This window comes from Astatotilapia calliptera, chromosome 10, assembly GCF_964374335.1.
Source record: "Astatotilapia calliptera chromosome 10, fAstCal68.1, whole genome shotgun sequence".
Taxonomy (NCBI): Eukaryota; Metazoa; Chordata; class Actinopteri; order Cichliformes; family Cichlidae; genus Astatotilapia; species Astatotilapia calliptera.
The window spans coordinates 28,594,477-28,620,044 of NC_137431.1; the positions used below are offsets into that span (position 1 = coordinate 28,594,477).

The 25,568-nt window shown below is 42.3% G+C and overlaps 1 protein-coding gene and 2 long non-coding RNA genes across 6 annotated transcripts in view; 1 reads left to right on the forward strand and 2 right to left on the reverse strand.

Annotated features, from left to right (window-relative positions):
• Positions 1-25,568, forward strand: part of myo7ab (myosin VIIAb) — a 65,118-nt gene that overhangs the window by 30,931 nt on the left and 8,619 nt on the right. For 3 of the 4 annotated variants that reach the window (XM_080307599.1, XM_026182793.2, XM_080307601.1), the window contains 16 exons: positions 524-742; positions 3,765-4,082; positions 7,541-7,750; positions 8,402-8,578; positions 8,664-8,753; positions 9,778-9,905; positions 11,059-11,185; positions 12,278-12,397; positions 13,560-13,733; positions 14,020-14,247; positions 15,015-15,185; positions 15,267-15,384; positions 15,484-15,610; positions 16,617-16,786; positions 16,867-17,057; positions 25,440-25,564. In XM_080307599.1, the coding sequence (XP_080163725.1) occupies positions 524-742; positions 3,765-4,082; positions 7,541-7,750; positions 8,402-8,578; positions 8,664-8,753; positions 9,778-9,905; positions 11,059-11,185; positions 12,278-12,397; positions 13,560-13,733; positions 14,020-14,247; positions 15,015-15,185; positions 15,267-15,384; positions 15,484-15,610; positions 16,617-16,786; positions 16,867-17,057; positions 25,440-25,564 (2,693 nt within the window). The remainder of the gene's footprint in view (positions 1-523; positions 743-3,764; positions 4,083-7,540; positions 7,751-8,401; positions 8,579-8,663; positions 8,754-9,777; positions 9,906-11,058; positions 11,186-12,277; positions 12,398-13,559; positions 13,734-14,019; positions 14,248-15,014; positions 15,186-15,266; positions 15,385-15,483; positions 15,611-16,616; positions 16,787-16,866; positions 17,058-25,439; positions 25,565-25,568) is intronic. The other variant, XM_080307600.1, reaches the window with a different exon arrangement.
• Positions 13,198-17,414, reverse strand: LOC113030982 (uncharacterized). The gene is made up of 2 exons (XR_013911931.1): positions 17,221-17,414; positions 13,198-16,796 (listed from the first exon to the last, which is right to left on the reverse strand). It is a non-coding gene; the product is annotated as an uncharacterized LOC113030982 (long non-coding RNA).
• LOC145431580 (uncharacterized) lies at positions 19,979-23,207 on the reverse strand. Its single transcript, XR_013911930.1, has 2 exons — positions 23,097-23,207; positions 19,979-20,356 (listed from the first exon to the last, which is right to left on the reverse strand). It is a non-coding gene; the product is annotated as an uncharacterized LOC145431580 (long non-coding RNA).

Consider the following 25,568-nt stretch of genomic DNA (forward strand, 5'->3'; position numbering starts at 1 on the left):
AATGTTGTACGGATACGAGGATGTTTTAAATTTAATTCCCCCCTCAAATTGTATCCCCGTTCCCTTTTAGAAAACATTTTTAGAATATTGTCAGGAAGCAGGTTATTTATTGCTTTATATATAATTTGTGCTGTGAGAAAATGAACCAGATCTGTGAATTTTAGAATTTTTGATTTTAAGAATAGTGGATTTGTATGATCTCTGTAACCAGTTTTATGGATTATCCTTATGGCCCTTTTTTGTAATATAAAGATTATGTCTTAAACCAGATTAAAACGAGACAGAGTGCAGTGGTAGCTCTTTCTTTATTTTATTCCAAGTTGCATAAAATTGAGCCTGGTCGTTTTTACAATCTTGCTTCTTGCAAATGTTAAAGACATATGAAAACATTCCTTCCCCAAGATGTAGTCATGTGCGAGCCTCAGCACACGGTGTCCAATACAAACAATTACAACACCAACAAAAAACAAATTAAATACATAACAATAATCCCTGACCTGTCAAACGCGTTCCCCTCCTTCAGATGCAGTCCGGCTTCTTGCGTCTCCAGGCCGTCTACAGGTCGAGGAAGTACTACCGAAGCTACCGGACGACTCGCCTTCGTGTGACTCTCATCCAAGCCCGTTGCCGCGGTTTCCTCATCCGGCAGGCATTTTGGCGGCGTCTTCGTGCCGTGTTGACCATCCAGGCCTACACCAGGGGCATGATAGCCAGACGCCTCTGCCAGAGGCTCAGGGCAGAGGTAAATAGTTACTACATTTACTACTGCTACCTAAATCATGTTGTAGGCGGGTCAGGAAGACGAGAACACTGGTCCTGAGGGCAGACTGACAGATGGAGGTGAAAGATAATATGGCGTCTTTATTATATTTTATCTGTGCTAGATGCAATTGAACACAAGTTTGTTACTTTGATGAAGAGACAGACGATATCATTTTCAAGTCTACCCAGTTAGCTTAGCTTAGCATAATAAGTGGAAAAAAAGGGTTCACCTGTAGCTTCTGTTCAAAAGTTACAGACTTAGTATAGATCTACATAGCTACCAGCTCCAAAAAGTGAAGCCAATGCAGAAGTGCCTTAAACCTCCATATTTTTTTTGTAATGACCAGAGCAGGGGGTCCTGTGTTTGCAAAAACCTCATAGCCTCTTTTGATTTATGATCTCATTAAACCCTTTTTGATGAGTTTATGGCCTCAGTCACTAGTTTTATGCCTTGTTTAATAATGTCAATTTTGTAACTTAAGATCACATTAAGAGTCCTATTTAGTAAGCAGTGGTTATCAACACTGTGGCTGATCAGCATTTTGTATACAGTCTGTACTAACAATATCCAAATGAATCTCAGTCAGAAACATATAACTCGCTTATTAGTGCCATTTATCTTATTTAATGCTAAAATAATTTTTAAAATAACACTTTTTGATTTTGTTACCTTCAGAAAAAAACTATTTCTTTATGTTAAGCTGCTCTGGTGGCTCTGGCTTCACATTGTCATGAGAATAGCAATTATGTGAATAACTTAATTGTGACAACAGCCACTAAAGAATTAGGGAGTTGATATAAACGTCAGCGTGCCGTTACAAAAATCTTTTGATTTCATCCTTTGATAAATAAAAGGCCTCTAATCACCAATAATTTTATTTGCTACAATGAGCAAAATGATTCAATGAAGTAGCAAAATAATCCATAATTGAATCTTACCTTTTGATTTTTGTATCAGTCATGTCAGGCTTTATTTAAAAAAGCGACCACCCCACCACTGTAAGTTATTTTTTATTTCTTTTTTTGATTCAAAAGGAAATCCCTGTCATTCCAATGAAAATGTTTAATGTGTGTGTATGTGTTTTTTTAAATATGCTTGGTTAGGATGTAATTTATTCAGTTATAATGTAAAACCCCAACTTATTGAAAGTGTTCCTGAGATCCTGCAGATATTTCCATGACAGACTCATACATATTTTTAATGAAGTGGTGCCTGAGGACCTGAAGATCATAGACATATTATTGATTTTTAGCCTTGTCCCTTGCGCAGAGATTTCTCTAGATTTTTCTCAGTCTTTTGATGATATAATGTGCATTAAAGATGAGATATTCAAAGTCTTGGCAATTTTACGTTGAGGAACTTTATTTTGAAATGCAATTTTTAGAGAACATCTGCCTATCATTACTCCCAATAAACTCTGCCTCTCTAAGAAGCTTTTTTTATACCCAATCATGTTACTGACCTGTTGCCAAATAAGCTGATTAGTTGTAAAGATTTTCCTCTATATGTTTATTTTTATTGCCACTTACTTTTCAGCCTTTTTTTCCCCCTCTCTCCAAGTTTTTTGAGACATGTTGGTCCCATCAAATTAAAAATTGCCTAATATTTTTCATTTAACAGTAAAATGTCTCATTTTAAACATTTGATTTGTTTTGTGTTTTATTGTGAATAAAATATGGGATTATGACATTTAGAAATCATTGGATTCTGTTTTTATTTACATTTTACACAGCGTCCAGCCGTCTTTGAATAAAGGTTGGACAGTTTGGTTTATCATGTGGTCAGACATAAGATGAAAATATTAGTCCTGGGTATTTAACTCTGAGTGGGGTTGTCATCTTGGTGGTGGTCCTGGAAGTTGCCAAGCCACCCTCACATCATGTGATTGGTTAGGTCACATGAGTTGCCTCTGCTGGCCTTCATTGGGTTTAGGGTAGTCACGGCTCAAAGGCCCATTCTGAGCCAGGATTTGTTAGTGTGAGTTTAAATAATTTTTTAGATCTTTTGCAAAGTTTTGTTTCACTTGTCTTTATATATTCTTACATTTATTCTTTCTGTATTAAACTCTGTTGGCCTAAATTATGTCACCATAAAACTATTTTTAACACATTATGTTACACCGATTTTAAATAAAAGTCTGTAAAGCTGTTTTCATACATGCACTGCAGCTCTGAGCTGTGATAAACACGATTCGATGGGTTCACATGTGAGAATGCAAATGTCCCATGTAGTCAGGTCAGTCTTTAACCTGCCGGCGCTGACATGCTGGTTCTCAGAGTATTTCCAGTTGCTCGGTGCAGACTGTTTTCCCCTGTGTGCTACATCTTTGAGAGCATAAATGTGGGTAATATCCTGACCTGAGTCTCAGGAAATTGTCCAGAATTTATGTGTGAAAACAGCTTTTGTAAACTATGGAAATGTTTGTTAGCTTTTCAACTTTTTCAGGGTAAAATTGCTATTTTTATATGATTTTTTCCCCTGAAGACTGTTAAATAAAATATTGTATTTTGTAAATGTTTGCTTAATCTCATTTTCTTATTAAATTGAATGTTCGGGGAACTGTAATATTCTCAAACATGTCTGCAGTTCAAGCGAAGAGCGTGAGGTCTCTAGGAGCACCGCAGCAGAGCGGGTGACAGACCAGAGGCGGCTGCTGCTGCGTGTTATCATGTTAAACATGTTCATGTGTCAGAGTGTTACAGTGTTGACCTCTGCACTGTTTTTATTCATTGTTGGTTATGTTAGTGTGTAGAAGTTTAGATTTATTCTTCTGTGAATAGCTCATACTTCATGTCGTGTTCAGCTTTAAACAATATTCATAATCTTTGTTGACTATTATCTAATGATAATGATTTGGTAGATTAGTGTCTACTCTAGTTTTGACTAACAGTTAATAGAGAGCAAGACAAACAATAAGATAACAGAGAAAATGTAAGCATAATGCTCCATCTTCCTCTGTGAACTCTTGTCCCTCTGTTCCTCCTCTCACCTCCCTCTACAGCTGCAGCATCGACTGGAAGCTGAGCGCCAGCGCCTGGCTGAGGAGGAGCAGCTGCGAAACCAGATGACAGTTCGGCGGGCGAAGGCTGAGGCTGAAAGGAAACACCAGGAGCGGCTCATCCAGCTGGCACAGCAGCAAGAGGACAGGGAGCGGGAGGAAAAGGAGGAGTCGAGGAGGAAGAAGGAGCTGCTGGAGCAGATGGAGAGGGAGAAGGAGCAGCCAGTCGACCACTCGGACATGGTTGACCGTATGTTTGGTTTCTTGGGGAACTCCGGGCCGCTGCCAAACCAGGATGGACAGGCACCAGCTGGTTTTGAAGTATGTATATGTGGGTTTTGTAGTCCAGAAAAGATGTCTGATTAAATCATCCATTAGCTAGGATTCCCCCCTCCGGTTTTTGAGGGGGACACATGGGGTTCTTAGGATTTTTTTCCAGGAAATGTCAAATATGTAATTTCCTTAATTTCTGGTAATCTGTGCATGCCCCTGCATGCATTTATGATGGAAATAGTATAAAGATAATATCCTTGGCCCTAAAGAGGTTGCATGAATACTTCAACTCCTTCAGAATGGAATATCAATACATGTCATTGCCAAGAGGTGTGCTGTGTCTCCTATCTCAATGTCAAGAACATGGAGACAGGCAATTACTTGAGGAGAGCTGGACAGGGCCATAGAAGGCTCTTAACCCATCACTGGACCAGTATCTGCTCCTTTGTGCGAGGAGGAACAGAATGAGCACTGCCAGAGCCACAAAATGACCTCCCGCAGGCCACTGGTGTGAATGTGTTCACACATTATTACTTCTAGGCTACTACTGTCATTCATTATTATCAGGATGTGCTAAAAACTCCCTGAAAAGCCTTCAGTTAATTCAAAATGCTGCAGCAAGAGTACTGATGGGGACTAGAAAGAGAGAACATATTTCTGCTCTATTGGCTTCCCTTCATTGCCTCCCTGTTAAATCCAGAATTGAATTCAAAATCCTGCTCCTCACATACAAGGTCTTAAATAATCATCTCATCTTAATGACCTTGTAGTACCATATCACCCCATTAGAGCACTTCGCTCTCGCACTGCAGGCCTACTTGTTGTTCCTAGAATATTTAAAAGTAGAATGGAAGGCAGAGCCTTCAGTTTTCAGGCCCCTCTTCTGTGGAACCAGCTTCCAGTTTGGATTCAGGAGACAGACACTATCTCTACTTTTAAGATTAGGCTTAAAACTTTCCTTTTTGCTAAACCATATAGTTAGGGCTGGATCAGGTGACCCTCAATCCTCCCTTAGTTATGCTGCAATAGGTGTAGACTGCCGGGATATTCCCATGATGCATTGAGTTTTTCTTCTTCAGTCACCTTTCTCACTCTTCAGTCACCTCTCTGCATTGAATCACGCTTGTTATTAATCTCTGTCTCTCTTCCACAACATGTCTTCTATCCTGTCTTCCTTCTCTCTCCCCAACCATTTGCGACAAATGGCCCCGCCCCTCCCTGAGCCTGGTTCTGCCGGAGGTTTCTTCCTGTTAAAAGGGAGTTTTTCCTTCCCACTGTCGCTAAAGTGCTTGCTCATTGGAGGTCATACACTGAACAAAAATATAAACGCAACACTTTTGTTTTTGCTCCCATTCCCCATGGGATGGACGTAGAGACCTAAAATTCATTCCAGATACACAATATAACCATCCCTCCCAAACAGTGGTCACAAATCAGTCCAAATGTGTGGTAGTGGGCACATCTGCTATATTGAGATAATCCATCCCACCTCACAGGTGTGCCACATCAGGATGCTGATCTGACATCATGAGTAGTGCACAGGTGTACCTCAGACTGCCCACAACAAAAGGCCACCCTGGAATGTGCAGTTTTGTCTCACAGCAAAATGCCACAGATGCCACAAGCAATGAGGGAGCGTGCAATTGGCATGCTGACAGCAGGAATGTCAACCAGATCTGTCGCCCGTGCATTGAATGTTCATTTCTCAACCATAAGCCGTCTCCACAGGCGTTTCAGAGAATATGGCAGCACATCCAACCGGCCTCACAACCGCAGACCTCGTGTAACCACACCAGCCCAGGACCTCCACATCCAGCAGGTTCACCTCCAAGATCGTCTGAGACCAGCCACCCAGACAGCTGCTGGAACAATTGGTTTGCACAACCAAACAATTTCTGCACAAACTGTCAGAAACCGTCTCAGGGACGCTCAACTGCATGCCCGTCGTCCTCATCGGGGTCTTGACCTGACTCCAGCTCGTCGCCGTAACAGACTTGTGTGGGCAAATGCTCACATTCGATGGCGTCTGGCACGTTGGAGAGGTGTGCGCTTCACGGATGAATCATGGTTCACATTGTTCAGGGCAGATGGCAGCTGAGAATGTCCCAGTTCTTGCATGGCCAGCATACTCACCGGACATGTCACCCATTGAGCATGTTCGGGATGTGCTTGACCGGCGTATACGACAGCGTGTACCAGTTCCCACGAATATCCAACAACCTCGCACAGCCATTGAAGTGGAGTGGACCAACATTCCACAGGCCACAATTGACAATCTGATAGACTCCATGCGACGATGTGTTGCACTGCATGAGGCAAATGGTGGTCACACCAGATACTGACCGGTTCTGGGTCCCCAGACCCCCAATAGCGCAAAAAACTGCACATTCCAGGGTGGCCTTTTGTTGTGGGCAGTCTGAGGTACACCTGTGCACTACTCATGATGTCAGATCAGCATCCTGATGTGGCACACCTGTGAGGTGGGATGGATTATCTCAATATAGCAGATGTGCCCACTACCACACATTTGGACTGATTTGTGACCACTGTTTGGGAGGGATGGTTATATTGTGTATCTGGAATGAATTTTAGGTCTCTACGTCCATCCCATGGGGAATGGGAGCAGTAACAAAGGTGTTGCGTTTATATTTTTGTTGAGTGTATGATTGTTGGGTTTTTTCTCTGTATGTATTATTGTAGGGTCTACCTTACAATATAAAGCACCTTGAGGCGACTGTTGTTGTGATTTGGCGCTGTATAAATAAAACTGAATTGAATTGAATGTCTGACCAAAATAATCTGAAAAAACTTTATGAGAGTGGTCTGAGTGCTGACTTCCTTTATTGGGCCCTGTGCTGACTGCCTGGCATCATAGCGCCTGACTGACATTTGCCATAGAAAGCCAAAATTGGCAGGACCAACACTGGCACCCCGCGCGTTTCACAGATGAGATTCACTTTGAGCACATGTGACAGACGTGAAAAGGTCCAATCATGTTGCCTGCAACATCATTCACAAATGACAGTGGCTCAATGGTGGTCTGGTAAGGCATATCCACAGAGGGATGCACAGACCTCTACAGGCTAGGCAACAGGACCCTGACTGCTGTTCGGTATCAGGATGTAATCCTTGGACCCATGTCAGACCCTATGCTGGTGTAGTGGGTCCTGGGTTCCCCCTGGTCCACGGAAATGCTCCGGCTCATGTGGTAAAAGTATGCAGGCAGTTCCCGGAGTCCAATAGTAAACCTCTGAGACATTCTGTTTCTGTCCAGTCGACACCACCAGGTTCCACCTCAGACTTAGTGATGCCATGGTCCTAGTCTACACTGAGGGTTTTAGTACTATTTAGATGTAGGAAGTGAATGGTTTGTTTGGTCCTCACCAAGAACAGTGTTCAGTGTTTTGGTCTCTGGTTTTTGGCTGATTTAAATGTTTCACTCTCCTTTCAGCTCTTCTGTTTTTTGTCTCCTAGAAATTTCTCTCACATATCATTTTGTTTCTCAGGATTTGGAAAACACGCCTTGTGGTGAGGAAGCTGAAGAGGAGGTTTTGAGCGAGGCTCCCCCGTTACCTGACGAGGAAGAGGAGGATTTGTCAGAGTATAAATTCTCCAAGTTTGCAGCCACCTACTTCCAGGGTGTCTCCATCCACACCTACATCAGACGGCCACTGAAACAACCTCTGCTTTTCCACGAGGACGAAGGAGACCAGCTGGTGAGGCTGACCTTCGATCTCAATCCCAAAGCCTTTTACAGCCCCCGATCATCTATTTAAGTTATTCGTATTATGTGTTAATGGGCTCAGCAGATTTACACACGTACTGGCTGCTGAGCCGATTACGAATATGTTTTGGGCGAAAAAACCAAGTTAAACTGTCACGCTTTTTGTCCTTTTTCTGGAAAAAGAAGAGAACACAACCATATCACCAAAAATGTTGGTTTTTCAGTTTAGTTTTGGTATGAATAAATTGTTAATTTTCTTATTATAACACATAACACAATCCAATCATCTTAGAAAGTTCTTACTGAGACGGCAAAACAGTCACACCTACACAAAGGGACCTTGTAACTCCTCGTTAGCAGAAAGTCAGAGTTCAGACATGTGAATGATCAACTAAAATCCTCTGGGCTTCAAACACTGGCCTACTAAAATGTTTACAATGCTTTACTCTTGACTGCTAGTGGTGCTACAATATAGGCTGTAACCTACAGAAAAAGAGTCTCAAAGCTGGTGATTTTTTATTTATTTTTATAAATCAGAGATAATGCTGTAGAATAATTTTGAAATCACTCTAACGTGTATAATGAAAAATCAGGTGATTTCAAAAAAGTTTTTCTTATTTGCCATATTTGACCTGTCCTCCAGGCGGCTTTAGCTGTATGGATCACTGTGTTGAGGTTCATGGGCGACCTCCCGGAACCCAAATGCCCGATGGTCATCAACGACGGCAGCGAGAAGATCCCCGTCATGACAAAGATCTATGAAACCCTCGGCAAGAGGACCTACAAGCGAGAGCTGCAGGAGCTGCAGGTGGAGGGAGAGGTGAGAGGATGCTGGGGATTGTATGAGTCGTTACAGATTGTCAGGTCAGAGCCTCCAAAATGTCATCTCCTGTTTGTACCTACAGAACAGCTCCATAGACAGCCAGAAGAGGAACAGCGTCAGGCATAAACTCGTGTCACTCACTCTGAAGAGGAAGTCCAAGATCACTGAGGAGGTGAGAAACACATCACTTCTTTTCAGCTGATCTAAGTAAATAATTTATTTAACATGTCCCATGTTTTCCACTTTTAATCATAGGGTGACGTGATAACAGTATATAACCAAACCTTAAAAGAGTGTTAACTTACACAAAAGAAATGGGAGAACCTGGACAAAAATGGCGGTGCAGTCAGTACCGTCAGTGGTGACTCCAGTTTGGTGGCTGTTCTATGGGGTGTGTATATGTGTCCCATATTATATGTGTTGTACCGAGTCAATCAACTGAAAGGGAATGAACAGTTATGCCTATAACTTCTGCTCCCTGAAGGAGAGGAACGGGGTACAACACAAGATTGCCCCGCTATGCCCCGCCCCAACTTGGCTTGGTGAAGACTGCTATCGAACTGAGGGATCATTGTGATGATGGGCTATATGTGCAGATGAGCCTGTGTGCATGTCATCACAGTCATCACAGGTCATCTGCCTTAAAGCTGCTAATAGAGATTTCTTCAGCCAGGACATGCAGAGGTGTGATATCCCATCTTATTTGTGTTGTACCTCATTCCTTTCCTTCGGGGAACAGAAGTTATAGGCATAACTGTTTGGGGTTTTTTCAAGCACTGGGACACTTGGACACCGGGAAACTGAAGGTGGCACACCGGTGCAGTGTTGCACTGTTGCCTCACCTTGAACAGATCCTACATTTGCTGTAATGTTTGCATATTTTCCCTGTACCTACATAGATAATGTCTGACTTGATAACATAGAGATCCAAAGACAAGCCTGTTAGGTTACCTGGTGGTTCTCAGTTGGATGTGAGGGCCCATGTTTTTTCTCTTCGTTAGCCTTGTGATGGATCAGTAACCAGTCCAGGGTGTACCCCACCTCTTAACCACAACAGCTGGGGTAGACTTCTTGTTGGGAAGTTTTTTACCACTATAGCCCAAAGAGTGAAAAAAAAATCCAAACGTTTCTTGGATTCTGCAAATTTAAGCTCAAAACCTTCAAATTAATGCTTTTCTCTGTAACGCTGATGGCAGGTCACCAGGCGGCTGACAGAGGGGGACTACAGTCTCCAGGGAAACAGCATGCTGGAGGACCGACCCACCTCCAACCTGGAGAAACTTCACTTCATCATCGGCAACGGCATCTTGCGGCCCACCCTCAGGTGACCCATGAGTGTCATCGGCACTAAATAGAGGCTGCTCCTAGAAGCAGCAGTGAGGGATGAAGATGTTGCTTGCGGCAGCATGACGATGCTTTATCGATGTTTTTGGACCAAGCAAATGACGCACTGATGTTTTTGCTCTCTGGAGTTGATGAAAAACTTCAAGATTTATTCTGATTGTAGATTTTGTCTTGAAGATGACACTGAATTGAAATGAATAGGTTTGTTGAAATCAGATGGCTTTTTCGGCTAAATTCAAGTGTGGAGAGCGTTACTCCTGTGAGTGTGGAGCTTGAATAGTTAGTGTGGAGAGAGGTTTACTTTCATACCATGATTATTAAAAGTATGTCTTATTAAGTTAAAGCTATTGAGATGATTCTGGCTTGTGCATTTACTACAACCGTTCAGAACAGTCAAAATTAAAGGTCTCATAATCTGCAGACATATACTCCTCCTGTCTGCTTCACAGAGAGTCACTTTCCACTGTATGGTTTTGTAAACTATTAGAGACTCTAATTCACATCTTAGAGGAAGCCCACATACGAGATGCTGCAACACAGTTTAAGAAACTTAAAGGAAAAGAAAAATAAATTTCTCACAAAGACGGAACACAAATAAGGCAAAAACAGAAAATCTCCTGTAACTCAGCAATTAATAACTAATGCTATAAACGGTAATATTTAAACAAAATGGGATGATTAGTTAAAAAGGGAAGATAATTTGGAAACCAAAGTAAAATTAATTAAAATTATTAACAGAAAGAATTTTTAATATTGGAGAAACAGAGAAATGATTCAGATTCAGCACAAAACCTGGTCACTCTCCATTTTTTGTTGGGTCTTAGAAACTGCCAGAGGAGTCCTGCCTCAGCATCTGTTGAGCTCGGGTTCACTGGGCTTTAGCAATTTAAAGACGCAGTGTTAAATAGAAACCATTTTATGCTGTTGGCATAGCAGACCTGGAGTATGTTCTGTATGGAATATTTGGCGATAGATCACCTCGCTGCAGGAACACAGTCCCTACATCCAGATGCTGCGCAATCCTCTTTGGAAAGTTTTTTTAAATGGGGTCTAATTTGATTTAGCTGTGGTGACTGTCTCGTGTATTGAAGAAGGCCTCTGATCTGTTTGTTGAATGTTGTCCTCTGCCTCAGAGACGAGATCTATTGTCAGATCTGCAAGCAGCTCAGCCAGAACCCGTCCAAAAGCAGCCACGCCCGCGGATGGATCCTGCTGTCCCTCTGCGTGGGCTGCTTCGCCCCCTCCGAGAAGTTCGTCAAAGTAAGAAACGTATTTCTGATGGGAAACTTGATGATAAAACCTCACGGTTAACTGGTGAAAATTCCAACTCATTTAAAAACTGAAATGGGAAAAAAATAACCACAATTGTAACTGCAGTGTCACCATTTTTGCACTTTTACACGCTCAGTTTTTCACTTGTATCTTCACGTTACTGATATTTGCCCACCACTGCCTGTTTAAAGTGTTTTGTGGTACTCACTGTTTCGGCCCTATGCCGCCTGCAGTACCATTATTTTCATCCATGTAATTGTACTGCACATGAAAGGTCAGGAACAAAAAGAAAATTCATTTAATAATAATATATTACAGATGATTTAAATTTGACCATAAAATAAAGAAATAATGGTAAACTGCAATAAATAAGCATGTCAACAGAAATTTACAAAAAAAAAAACACGACCGGGTTTCAAATGTGGCTGATGTTTCTAATCAGCCACCTAACAATGTTTCTTCCTTTTTACTAATGTTGGTCAGCCAGCTAATCCAAAGCAGACATGTGTAAAAGATAAAGTCATATACACTACGAACAAAGATATAATCTTTTGTTTTCCGGCAGTGGATTTCAGTCCAGGAGAGCAGATGGGACAGATCTATAACTCGATCCACTCGCATTCAGTCAGTAAACAGTAGTCTGTCCGTCTCCACCATCACCATCAGCAGGTCTGATGGCTGAGAATCAGTTTAAGTCCTCAAAGAAGTAAAAGCTTAAAATAAAGTAGTCAAAGGGAGAATCTCAAAGATTTCATCTGCAGTTTGATCATTGCAAGAATTCATTTTTAAAAAAAACATAGCAAAAGTTTTCTGGTCTGACTCAAAACAAAATATTACATCTGAAAATCACGTTTAGCTTTAGAAACTTTTAATTAACTTTTTTTCCTGACTGATTTGAGTAAAATTGAGTTATGAGTTTGATTTCATTTATGTAAACAGAATAAATATAATGCTGTGTGTCAGTGCCTTTGGTATGTCTTTGGTATGTCACACCTTTAACCTTTAAACTGCTCAGGGCTGTAAACGGCCTTTATGTCAGTAATACGATGAATATTTCTCTTCTCTCTGCTCTTTTATCAGTATCTACGGACATTTTTGAAAAACGGTCCTCCGGGTTACGCTCCCTACTGCGAGGAGAGGTTGAGGAGGACGTTTGTCAACCGCACTCGGATGCAGCCACCGTCTTGGTTGGAACTGCAGGTGCCAAAAATCTTTCTGCTCTGTGTCGTCAAGTCCAGTGAATCCAGTTTGTCAAGTGTCTCATCTTTTAACTGGAAGCATTTGCAACAGTAAATTGATGGGATTATCAGCGTTTGTTGTTCTGTTTGTGGTTTTTAGGAATTTGCAAAGCATGTAGCTAATGCTGTCACTGTTATCACTGAGTAACAGTTACAAAGCTCACTGTGTGCTGAGGGAGTGTCCAGTTTAGCTAAAATCTGTATTAAATAATAACTGTTTGTTGAAATACATCTATAACTATATAACTGTAATAAATATCAGCATTAAATATTAGAAACTAGAATTAGCTGAAAATAACTGAGAGCTTATTATAATAAATATTTTCATATCATTCCACTGGTTTTCATACTTTGGTTTGAAAACGGAGATGATTTTAAGATAGTTTTTATACTGTTTTTCAGGTGTTTAAAATGTTACATTACATACATGAAGAAACATCTAGAAAGCCTGACGATGTTTTACATCAAATTACCGTAAACTGTAAAACTTTACAAAAAACAGCTAAATGTAGCTAGTTTATTAAAATTCAGTGTTCTTTACTATATTTATTCTCTCTTAAATTCTCATTAAAACATCAACTCGTGTGATCCGGAAGAAGCCATTGGTCCTTCTTTAATTTTAAATTTATTTATCAAAGTTTGGATCAAGAGGACTGTAGCAGCAACCTTCTGACCTTCTTTGTCAGTTTCTGACTCGTGTTTCTCAGGAGGCAGCTCGCTCTTTCTCCTCTTCAGTAACCACAATGAGGCAGACATCAAAAATAAAGGATAAAAGTTTATTTATTCCACACAAAACCAATAATTACAAAACAAAATAACCACAATCAAACATCACAAATTAAAGACCTCAACAAAAAATTTAAATCTGTAATGACTGATCAAAAACTGAAATTAAATTTGAATTTTTATACTTTGTTATACTTTTTCATCTCTTCTTTTTGTGGTTTTCTACAGGTTAATTATCTTTAATATCAATAATGGGTTTTTTTTTTACAGGTGGTTGGATGGTAGAGGTTGTAATATTTATATTTTGAAGTGAGCCTATAACACCACAATGCTGCACAGCTGTAGGACATCTTAACTGTTGCCTGTCTGAACATGAGTCTCATTGTTTTTCCCTCCAGGCCACAAAGTCTAAGAAGCCCATCATGCTCCCCGTGACATTCATGGATGGCACCACAAAGACACTCCTCGCAGACTCGGCCACCACAGCCAGCGAGCTGTGCAACGCACTGGCGGACAAAATCAACCTGAAAGATCGCTTTGGCTTCTCGCTGTACATAGCTCTGTTTGACAAGGTAAAACACAGGCTCTACTGACAGCGAGGTTGTAACAGTTAACTATAACTAAGACGTTTGTCAGAAAACGTGCTTTGGTGCTCATCTGGGACGTCTGCACGACATTAGTGTGTATTATGAATTTCCTAAATCTAACACGGAAGACAAACTTAAGTGAAATGATCAAACTAATACTTGGAACCAACTGAAACTAAATTTAAATAAACAATATTTTTTAAAATGAAAACATTTAGTCAGTTTGTTCAGATGTCATGGAGTTATTTAACTGCAAGTATGTGTTCATCAGGTGTCGTCTTTGGGCAGCGGTAACGATCACGTCATGGACGCCATCTCGCAGTGTGAGCAGTACGCAAAGGAGCAGGGCGCCCAGGAGAGGAATGCTCCCTGGAGGCTGTTCTTCAGGAAGGAGATCTTCAGCCCCTGGCACAACCCTGCCGAGGACTATGTTGCCACAAACCTCATTTATCAACAGATCGTCCGGGGGGTGAAATTCGGAGAGTACCGCTGTGAGAGGGTGAGCCTCTGAGCTGTGTGCAACTCTGCATGCTTTGTGTAAAAGAGGGTGAGATACTGATGGATCCATATGGATCCACTGGAGTATGACTGTGTGAATATTACATTAAACCCACTTGAATGGGAGAATGAGTCTTGTAGTAAGAAAGGTTTCTAAGCATTTAAATAGAGTAGAAAAGCACTTTATAAACACCATTATGTAATGTACGGTTGTAACGACAGTAGTATCACCCCCTGGTTTCTGGAATTTGCACTTTAAAGCCTCAAGGTTTGCATTTTGTTATAACAATATAAGACAAGGCCTTGAGTGTATCAGCGAGACAAGACTGAGATGGTCTGGACATGTACAGAGGAGGGATAGTGGATATTGGACAAAGGATGGAGCTGCCAGACTGAAGACAAAGAGGATGGGGGACATGCAGAGGGCTGCCGTGACAGAAGAGCTTGAGCTAGTTTTGCAGCTTTTTGATCTACTCATCCTTCTTTGTTCTTCCAGTTTTATTATCCGATCGTAGGGTCGTCATCCAGTGCCGGATAGGGCACCAGTCTTCTGCAGGGCCAATGCAGAGTAACAGACAACTACTTCGTATTTACAAAATATACAGAATGGAGGGGTAGCTCTAGACTTTTGCACAGTACTGTATATTGATCAGCCCATCTGGTTCTCCTGATATGATCTTATCTACTTGAAAGAAGAGTTGATGGCAGGTTTCAGGTGTTGGGCTTGCTTTCTCCTGACCATTGCTTCACCCTGTGTCTGTCTTGAAGGAGGAGGACTTGGCAGAACTGGCCTCTCAGCAGTACTACGTGGATTACGGCTCCGAGGTCCTCCAGGATCGTCTGCTCAGCCTCATTCCGTCCTACATCCCCGACAGAGAAATCACCTCCACTAAGACTGCAGAGAAGTGGGTTCAGCTCATCATCAGCGCCCATAAAAAGGTACCTTCTGGTCAAGTGATGAAAACCAGTCTTAATTTTGTGCTGTTTTCTGGGAGAATCTAACTAGAGCTCACTGTGCAGGGAGTACAAATGAAAAGGAGGGTAAACACGCAGAAGGTGAAGGAGGATGTGGTGGATTTTGCTCGTTTAAAGTGGCCTTTACTCTTCTCACGCTTCTACGAGGCCTTCAAATTCTCTGGTTGGTAAAACACTGTACCTCTTTCTAAACTACTAAATGCTTTGTTCCCATCAGTGGTTGTGGATATTTTTTAATGGATGTGACCACATCTGCTCACAGGGCCTAGCCTGCCCAAGAATGACGTTATCGTAGCGGTGAACTGGACCGGCGTTTACTTTGTGGATGAACAGGAGCAGGTCCTTCTCGAGCTCTCTTTCCCAGAGATCATGGCTGTGTCCAGCAGCAGGTATGACAAACAGCCACAAATGCACCAAATGACAGGCAACCAAAATAAAATACAAAGTATATTTGAGTTGTACAAAGTTAATAAGTGAATTAATTGCTGCTGGTTTCTTGGCATTTATATTGACCTTAAAGGTTCTCTACAAACAAACAATCGATTTGTTTGTCTTAACATCAGGAAAATCTTGGTTATTAATGGTATCTTCCCACAACAACTTCTAAATCTGAAGCTGAAGAAATCTGATTATATAGAGTCTATAAGAAAACAGCCTAATGGCTGTCTTGTGTTGCTTTATGACCTCAGAAAAACCTTCCCTGATGAGTTCATGGTCTTAATCGTTGCTTTCACCTCTGGTTGAACAGAGCATGATGTGTATTTTGTAAACATCCCATTTAGATAAAATGGGAGAATAGGTCATAGTATGAATTGGAGTAGGTCTAGCTTGTGATTGACAAGTTGCTAGCCATGTAAGCTATGTAAGCCTGAAGTATAAGAAGGGTTTCTGATTTGTCATATCTGGTTTAAAATGACATTCAAGCATCATCTAAATTAAATCTGTTTTATTTCATCCCAAAACAAGATGTGGAAAATTCAAGGTGTTCAATCAGTTCTGTCATGGGGACTCAAATCACTGAATACTAGCACATGCTAGCAGGCATGCTATATTTTAGCTAACATTAGCCAGAATAAACAGGGTTTGCTCCTCAACCTAGCTAGCTAAATTCAGTTTTGCTAATTCTCAAGCCACACTATTTTGGATGCAACCAAGATAATCAGAGATGGTATCATTCTTTAATACTTCTTTAATACGTTAAAAAAATATTTACATACATAACGTTTAATTTCAAACAAGACTTTCTTCACTTCTGTGCTGATACAAATGATTGTAAGCATTACTTAATAAATATATTTTTATCATTTTAAAGTTTTTAGGGATCTTCTGCTTGTCAGAATTGCATCTTGTCCATATTTTGAACTATCATGGTTAAAGCAAAGTTTAACTTTGCAGAGGGGGTAAACTCCAGGGACAGAGCTTCACTCTGGCCACCATCAAAGGAGACGAGTATACGTTCACCTCCAACAATGCAGAGGACATCCGCGACCTGGTGGTCTCCTTCCTCGAGGGTCTAAGGAAGAGGTCCAAATATGTGGTGGGCCTGCTAGACTGCCTGAACCCACGTGAGATTCACTGATGAATTAGAAATAAAAAGGTGTTTTTAGGAGCAGAATGGTCAATCTGTTTGTCATCTCCCCGGCAGTAGGGGTAGATTCCAACTTCCTGAGTTTTGCTAAAGGAGATCTGATCATCTTGGACGAACATGACGGAGAGCATGTGATGAACTCTGGCTGGGCACACGGCGTCAATGACAGAACCAAACAGAGAGGGGACTTCCCTGCTGACTGTGTCTATGTGCTACCTACTATCACCCGACCACAGTATGATATAGTGGTGAGTGCAGTCAGAAAAATAATCTCTGTCTTCCAGATTCTGCTGGAATGTTGTTTTTTTTTAATCCAGCAGGTTGTTTTTACAGGACAGAACTAGAAGTCTAACCAGTTCTTCCAGTGTAAGTGATTTCAGGATGTCCCTGTGCAACAGTGTGTAGATATACCTGGTTATTGTAGCTAAGGCATTTGAATTATCCATGTGTGCAGCAGCAAATTTCTGTCAGGCTTGAAGGTGTCAGGGGCTTCTTTAATGTTTGGTACTTTCTCAATCCATCCATCCATTCTCTTCCACATATCCAATTTAGGGCCCCGGGGGCGCTGGGGCCTCTCCCAGCTGTCTTAGGGCGAGAAGCAAGGTACACAGTGTCGGAAACACGCAGTTCTTTGAATCTTTGGGCTGAAGGAAGGACAATACTCGGTGTATATATGCTCAATCAACAATCATTTATTTCGGTACAATTCACAATAAGAGCATTACAACGTCCGGACGGGAGAGATGCCTGCAGAGGTTCGACAGCATTATTCAAGAGTATAATAGAGACTAAACTACATACATAGCACACCATTAGAACTAAAGGATAATATATGGCCTGCAGCTGTTAAGCTAATTTACTACCTTGACTACTGGTCATAAAATGGCATATGTTTAGCTACTTGTCATTAACAACACCCCCTTTGATCTCTTTTCTCAAAGAGATCACTTACAAGACGCATTCCAGGGTCACAAGGTCCACGTCTCTCCATTCCTCAGGATCATCCTTTAACAGAGGCATCATAACCCCCCGGCCCTCCGGCCCTGAGGCTACGGCCCTGTCAATAAGACGAACTACTAGAGCTCTGAGGCACGGGATCAAACAACAACCACATGTGGTTAAGACAGCAGTAAAAACAGACAGTGAGACCAAGATTGACATAACAAATCCCTTCCATTGCCCAAAAACAGAAGTCATCCATTCCTCCAGCGGATTGTCGATACCTGAATGTTCATGCATATTATGGGCCAGAGTACGTAGCCCCTCCAGTGCTCGAGTTACAGAGCCATCCGGAGCTGTATTATTGGGAATAAAAGTACAACACATTTGTCCAAACATTTCACAAACCCCTCCTTTTTCAGCCAGAACCATATCCAGCGCCATCCGGTTCTGCACTGCCATCAGAGAGGTTGGACCTACTTGTTCTGCTAGGCCCTGAATTGCATCACGGGTCAAATTTGACAGTCGGAGAACGTTATAGTGCACATAGTTAATTCTATCTACGTTTTTGTTGGGGGTGACGGGAAACAAGGCAGAAAGTATTGGAATGTTTTCAAAACCGGCTGCTATCTGATCTACTAATTTAAACTCATTTGGAACGCCACGCGGAACACCGATAGAATCTATATATGTGGGTGAATTAACAGTTAAATCAAACGACCAAGATGATCCTTTAGGCCACCCTTGACGTCTGCGCCTAGGTGGTCGTCGCGCATGTCCCTCTACCCTCTCAGAATTATCCTTACCCCCTATTATCAGCAGAGGCGCTCCTAGTCTGACCATGGCACAAACACCAACCGCTTCATTTGGTATTCGCACATGCAGACTCCCACCTCCACAATAATAGTACAAACCGGCTCGAGCCCAAGTACCCACGACCGTGGCGCTCGCACGCGCTGCCTCTCCTCTTCCTGGAAATGTGGCCTCACACCAATCAGCCGGGATCTCTCCAGCGTCATACTCCTGCTCTCCGGGATCATCTGCCGTAAAATTGAAACAAGTATAATTAGCTTTCCTAGGTGTGAACGGTCCGGGAATGGTGTTATTATCTATTGGGGGAAATAAAGCAGATAATGGAGCACATTTTCCTGTAGTTACTGGTCTCCGAGTAAGTCGGAGCATGCAATCAAAACCCCAGGGGTCCTCTGGATACAGAGGTGCCGGTTCAATGAATAAACGTGGGCGTGCTGTAGCGCATGCCACACAATCCGACACCTTTTGCTCTTTTGTAGTTTCAATCAGCCAGTCCAACCACAGGTTGCTGTCCACATAGCCTGTGGCACGAGACATCAGCTGTCGGGGTTTCCACTTTGTGTAGTCCATTTTTGTTACCTTAGACACGGAAGGTGGGGCTTTGGTTGATGCGGTGTCGCTGCTAGATAAATTACAACTTAATGTGGCGTTGTGGCTGGGTAATTTACAGGATGGATCTTTAAAGTTTATCTTTATTATGCCTCTCGGATCTTTCCCAAATACATCTACTCCTAACACTAAATAAAACACTTTATCTTCTTTCCGGTACCGCTGCGGTGTAACCTGCCACCCACCAATAGACATTGTAAGTGGATTTTGTGTGTTACTGAAATCACGCTGGATTGCAAACCCCTCCCAACGGCCCCTTGTATCCCATCCTGGGAGGGTGTAACCGGTCACCATGTCCCACTCCTCACACGGGGTGTACCCCGTGGCGGTGGGTTTACCTACAAGACAAGCACTTGTGAATCTTATGTCATGACATGTCCATACTTCGTACCCGCGCCAACTGGTCTGATCCTTTCCACAGTCTATCACGGAACACAGATCAAAAGTGAAGGCTGTGGTGGATCCTCTAACGTAATCCACCTCTATGCCTCCATAATACTCTAAACAAGGATCTGGTTTCTCACCTACATCACGCTCAGAGCTGGTCGCCACAGGGTCCGCGAGAGGAAGAGGAGGTGGATGAGTTCTGTAACTGGGCAACTCACACAACAGAAAAACAGTAGTTAGCACACCAATAGTGATCATAGCTAACACTCCCATCAATTTCCAATTCTCCAGAAGCTTCATTTTTGCATTAGACTTTTCCTCCCCCATGTTAATGCCCCCTTATACCTTTCAAATGTACTTAGACTAGAACCTCTGTCTAAGGAGCTTTTAACCTTTATTTTTATTGCTGCAGCTACCAGTGTCTTCCAGTTGGGTGATTCTCGACTTCTTTCTTCAACCTCAGGGGTAGACTACCCTTTGGTCGTTACACAGATCAGGGTATTATTCTGGCCCTTCTATACTAAGATCTGTGTTTTTTGGGGTCACAGCCGTGTCCCCCTTTTTCGCCAAGAGCCTCTCCGATCGCCTAGGCTCCTCCGCCGCTGCACACTGGCTCCAGTGGTACCAGGTGTCGCCTTTGCCCCTCAGCTGGACCGCGTGAGAGGTTCGACTGGTCACCTCGAAAGGTCCTGTCCACCTGGGCTCGTCCCACTTTCGCTTATACACCTTCAGCCACACCCACTTCGCCTCTGGCGTGGTCACCTCCTTTCCTGTTGGATCTCCCACCTGCGTAGTGAAACTAGAGACAAGAGCTTTTAGTGCTTTAAACTGTTTCACATGTTCAGACACTTTTACTTCCTCTCTTAATTCTCTTACACCTGCTGCAGGGCCTGGAAATTGTCTTCCTGTCAGCAGTTCATATGGAGTGAACCCAGTGCGCTGATTAACGGCGCACCTTACACTCATTAAGGCTATGGGAAGAGCATCAACCCAATTCATGTTAGTCTGTGCACAGATTTTTGCCAATTTGTTTTTAAGATTTTGGTTCATTCTCTCCACTTTTCCCTGAGATTGTGGATGGTAAACTGTACCATATCTATGTTGCAACCCCAACATACATTCCACCTCAGCGAGATCTCGATTTTTAAAGTGAGTGCCATTATCTGATCTTACCTTCTCTGGGAATCCATGCCAAGGGACATAATAATTCACCAGACATTTGATCACTGTTTTGCTATCCTCTCTGCGGGTAGGCCACGCCTCTGGCCAACCAGTCAATCCATCCACACACACCAACAGATATCTACACCCTCGAACAGCGGTTATCATGTCAGTGTAATCAATCACAATTTCCTGGCCTGGTCTTTCTGGCAAAGGAAACTTACCCATTTCTGGTTTCACGGTGGGCTTCGGATTGTGTTGTCCACAAATCAGGCAGGCTCTCACATGTTCCCTTACCAGGTTTTTCATGTAGGGATGCCACCAATGACACAAATCCCTTTCCATCTGGGCCACTCCCACATGACCTAACCCGTGAGCTTCTTTGATTTTTTCCTGGGCCACTCCTGCTGCGAGCACTGGTCGCCCGTCGGGCCCTCTCCACAATCCTTCTGATTGTACAGCCCCTCTTTCCTGCCACACCGCCTTTTCCTCGGGTGAGGCTCCTCCTTGGGCCTTTTCGATGTCCTCTCGCTTTTGGGCTGGCAGGTCTCCCCATTCCATACCCATACTTACCATTTGTTTTCCTTCCTTATCACACAACTTTTTAACTTTGGCTGCCACAGCTGCAGCCTTTGATTTTTTCTCACCCGCGCTGCCAGGTCGCATGACCCTCAGCGCCCGCAACAACTCCTTCACCTGCTCATCAACATTTTTCCACTCACCCTGCATTTCTCCTCTTTCTATGTCAGATTTAAGACCCGACATATTCACACCACCACACACTTCTCGCCCTTTCACTCCTTTTTATTTTTATTTTTAATACTTTAAATGTTTACACCACAGAGTAATACACCCAATTATGCCCGTCTATCTCTATGTGGCTCCGAATTCCCTCTTTATTCTAATTTCACACTCGTCAGGGGACAGGCACACAACAATTTCAACCACTGAAACGAGGAATTCAACCTTTTTATATTTCTTTACTAAATCTAGACTCAACGTTTGTTCGCAAAATGTGTCTTGTTCTAGTCCGGAAATAAATGTGAACCCGTGATTACACGGTCGTTCCAGTGTTATTTCCGTGGCTATGCGGGGGCCCTCACCTCCCCAAGTCACCACCTCAGCACCCGGACGCCGCCGGTCCTGGCCAAGCGTCCCTGGACAGGAGGGTCGCCACTCCTAGGGCAAATGTTCCACAGGTACACTAGGCATCAACCTTTGATCCTAAAATGTGTATTTGCTCTAATGTCCTCCTAATCAAACACATTAACCGTCACTGTCACTGTGTTCACGCTTCACACTCCACACAAAACACACTCAGAGCGCGCCTCACTCACACTCTCACTCAGTGCGCGCTTCACCCACAAGACAGCACCCAGAGCGCGCCTCGCAGCTTCACACACACTCTCTCACCCAGAGCGCGCTTTGACACTCACACACAACACTTTTCCTCAGCGGGAATTTTACACAGAAACCTCTGAGCTCAACTATTAGATCTTCTGAAAGCACACTGCACCATAGACCAAAATACCCTTTTCTCTGCGCTTATGACCGCCACAACGGAGCAAAGTCGCATCATAAAAGTGATGCTTGCATCCCCGAAGTTATACCAGACATCATAAACCAGGTTTTGCTCTATGTACTTCTTGGCAAGTAAAATTTTACTTTGTTTTATGACCGCAGCCCTTAAAAAAAAACTCGACTGACGCCACAAACCACCGTCAAACCTCTGTTCAATGTACTAAAATTAGCACCAACCACTACTGCACTTCACGGCCGCATATCACCGGAACACGCCGTATCATAAACCAAACCTACGGACGTGTTTCGCTCTCGCGTTGCCAGTGTTTAACCGCACCGTGAAGCCAGCATCTGCTTTTCCTTAAATCAACTTCTATTTCACAGCCGGCAAGAGCCAGGACGTAACCGACATCATAAACAAACTTCAAACCTCAACTTCAATGTACTGAACTAATGGCCGCGTCTTCAGAAGAAATTCTAACGTATTATTGCTACAGAAGCCAGTATTAGACAAAATTAAATGTGGAAGGTAAAGTGGCTGCACTCTAGTCCAACGTAGTATGTTATTAGTATCTCGGTAGAGGCAGATTACTGCAATCTAGACCAACGTAGTGTGTTATTAGTATCTCGGTAGAAGCAGATTACTGCAATCTAGACCAACGTAGTGTGTTATTAGTATCTCGGTAGAAGCAGTTTATTTAACACCCTGGAATTCAGCCTCAACTTATGTTGTTAGTATCTTGCGCCAAAAACCAGACACCGACAAATTTACTGTGAAAATACATGTGACTCAGCGAACAGATTAATTTGGAAAGCCCAATATGCACATTTGGTATAATACAACAGGTTGTGCTTACCTTTTTGTTGTTAGACCGGTCTTCCGTTCGCCTTGCCCCACGATCTCACCAAAGGCCAAATCTGCACCTCCTCAGCACACCAAAGATCCGGGTCACACGGCACCAAGTTGTCGGAAACACGCAGTTCTTTGAATCTTTGGGCTGAAGGAAGGACAATACTCGGTGTATATATGCTCAATCAACAATCATTTATTTCGGTACAATTCACAATAAGAGCATTACAACGTCCGGACGGGAGAGATGCCTGCAGAGGTTCGACAGCATTATTCAAGAGTATAATAGAGACTAAACTACATACATAGCACACCATTAGAACTAAAGGATAATATATGGCCTGCAGCTGTTAAGCTAATTTACTACCTTGACTACTGGTCATAAAATGGCATATGTTTAGCTACTTGTCATTAACAACAACAGCCATGCTGCCACTCTGTCGCATGGCTAACACATAGAAACAGGTTGAACCTTGGTGGTTCCTGGATTGTTCCTGAACATCATGACCGGTTTTCTCTCATTTTTGAGGGTGACAGTTTGGGTCTTCTTCTAGAACTTGGCAACATGGTTACATATCCGAATAACTTGGACCTAGAGCAGGGCGATATGACCAAAAGCATTTATCATGATATGCATTAGAAAATTTGCGATAACGACATAACTGACGATATAATTGACACTAGACAAAATACTTTACAACTCCACAACTTTTATTAGTGCAAAAAAACCCAACAATGTAGTTTCACTTAAACAAACAGCTGTTTTTTATGTGCATTAAAGTTATATAAAAATTTAACAGTGCAAATGCAAATTCCTTGCTGACAGTTTAACCAAAAGGCATTTCCAGTGGAAATTGGCCGACATATCCTCAGGATAACCATGTATAATATCCACAAAACTTAAAAAGAGGTTATATAGACAATACGGTAATATTATGTTGAAGCACAGTACGTATCACTCCACGAGGCTCTTGCCTACAGTAGCCGTAATGCTCCAACAATCCATCAAGCGGTGCGGCTTCGTAGCTTAGCAAAGTCGTACTAAAACATTTGACAGATTTACGAGCGCCATGTACGACATAAAATCGTTTTGAGGTCAGTAAACACAACCAGAATTCATACATAAGGCACACGGGATTATAAGGGGCACTGTCGACTTTCAGAAAAATCAAAGGATTTATTTTAAGTGTGCCGTATTTTCCAAACAACACGGTAATAACGACGGCCCGCTTGCATACTCTACCAAAAATAGTGCTTTGTTGTGAAGTTGCAGCATTTTTACAAACCAATTCTGGTTCATCCGTTTCATTCAACAATCTGCTTTCGCCCTTCTTATTCTCCGTTGCCGCAATGCTTTTTCCGGCATGTGCGTATGAAAACAAAGGCACTGCACATGCGCGTTTTACCCATATTCTATTGCGATATTTTATTTTCTTATCGTTGCCCAACATGATACCGGTATTACTGTGAACGGTATTATATAGCCCAGCCCTACTTGTACCTACATACAATTATGTGAACTGATGGTTTTGGAAACTGCAGTTGTTCAGGAATGGCTCCAAGAGGCCTTCCCAACTTGTGTAAACCTGAAATTCTCTTGAAGTTACTTGAAGTTTCCTATTGTAAGTATTGGCCAATGCAATGAGTGCTGTCAAACAAATCCTTTAAAATAAAAATGACCATGACGGTTAAACTGTGTAAATGCTGATCTGACCTGTCAACACTCCAGCTTTGCTATTTTTTTTTTTAAATTAATGTCAACCAAACTGCCAGTCATCTACTAATTAAAATTTACACACAAAAAATCCTCACTGCACATATATTTTCAACACGTGTGAAAACAACCTGATTAAAGCACCATGTGAGCAGCTGCTGTCTCTCCAATTGTTAGCTATTAGCTGTCCACCATTTTTTTTAGCAGTTTTTCTCCCAATTAACAAAAAACACAAAAATAAATATATGCTAGTCTCTCTGTGCAGCCAGCTGTGTTTAATGGCTGTCTACAAAGTGTCAAACACTAAAATATTACAGAAATATTGAATTTGCACATTGTATTATCATCAAAAGCACATCACTAGTTTTCTGCTTGGTATACTGTAACAGAAAAAAGTGCTTTAACCACACACTAAAAGCAAAAAACTCATGGATTCTGAAAGGAAGGTTTTGACAGAGATGTGGTTGTTGAACTCCAGGTATTGGCTGCTCATTAAAAGGAAAATTAACTTCCCAAAAGAATTTTTTCTTCCTAGAAAATGCTCTGAAATATGTTGATGTACTTTGCTGAATTAACCAGTTGGAAGGGTCAAATGCGAAAAAAATCCAATCTTCCTCCTGTTTTACTGTCTCTCAGGCTCTCGTCACCATGACTCCTGATCAGAGGCGCGAGTCTATCGGTTTGTCCCAGATTAACCTTTCGGACCAAGAGGATAAATCTAAGGCCTACACTCTGGAGGAGTTTTCCTACGACTACTTCAGGTAA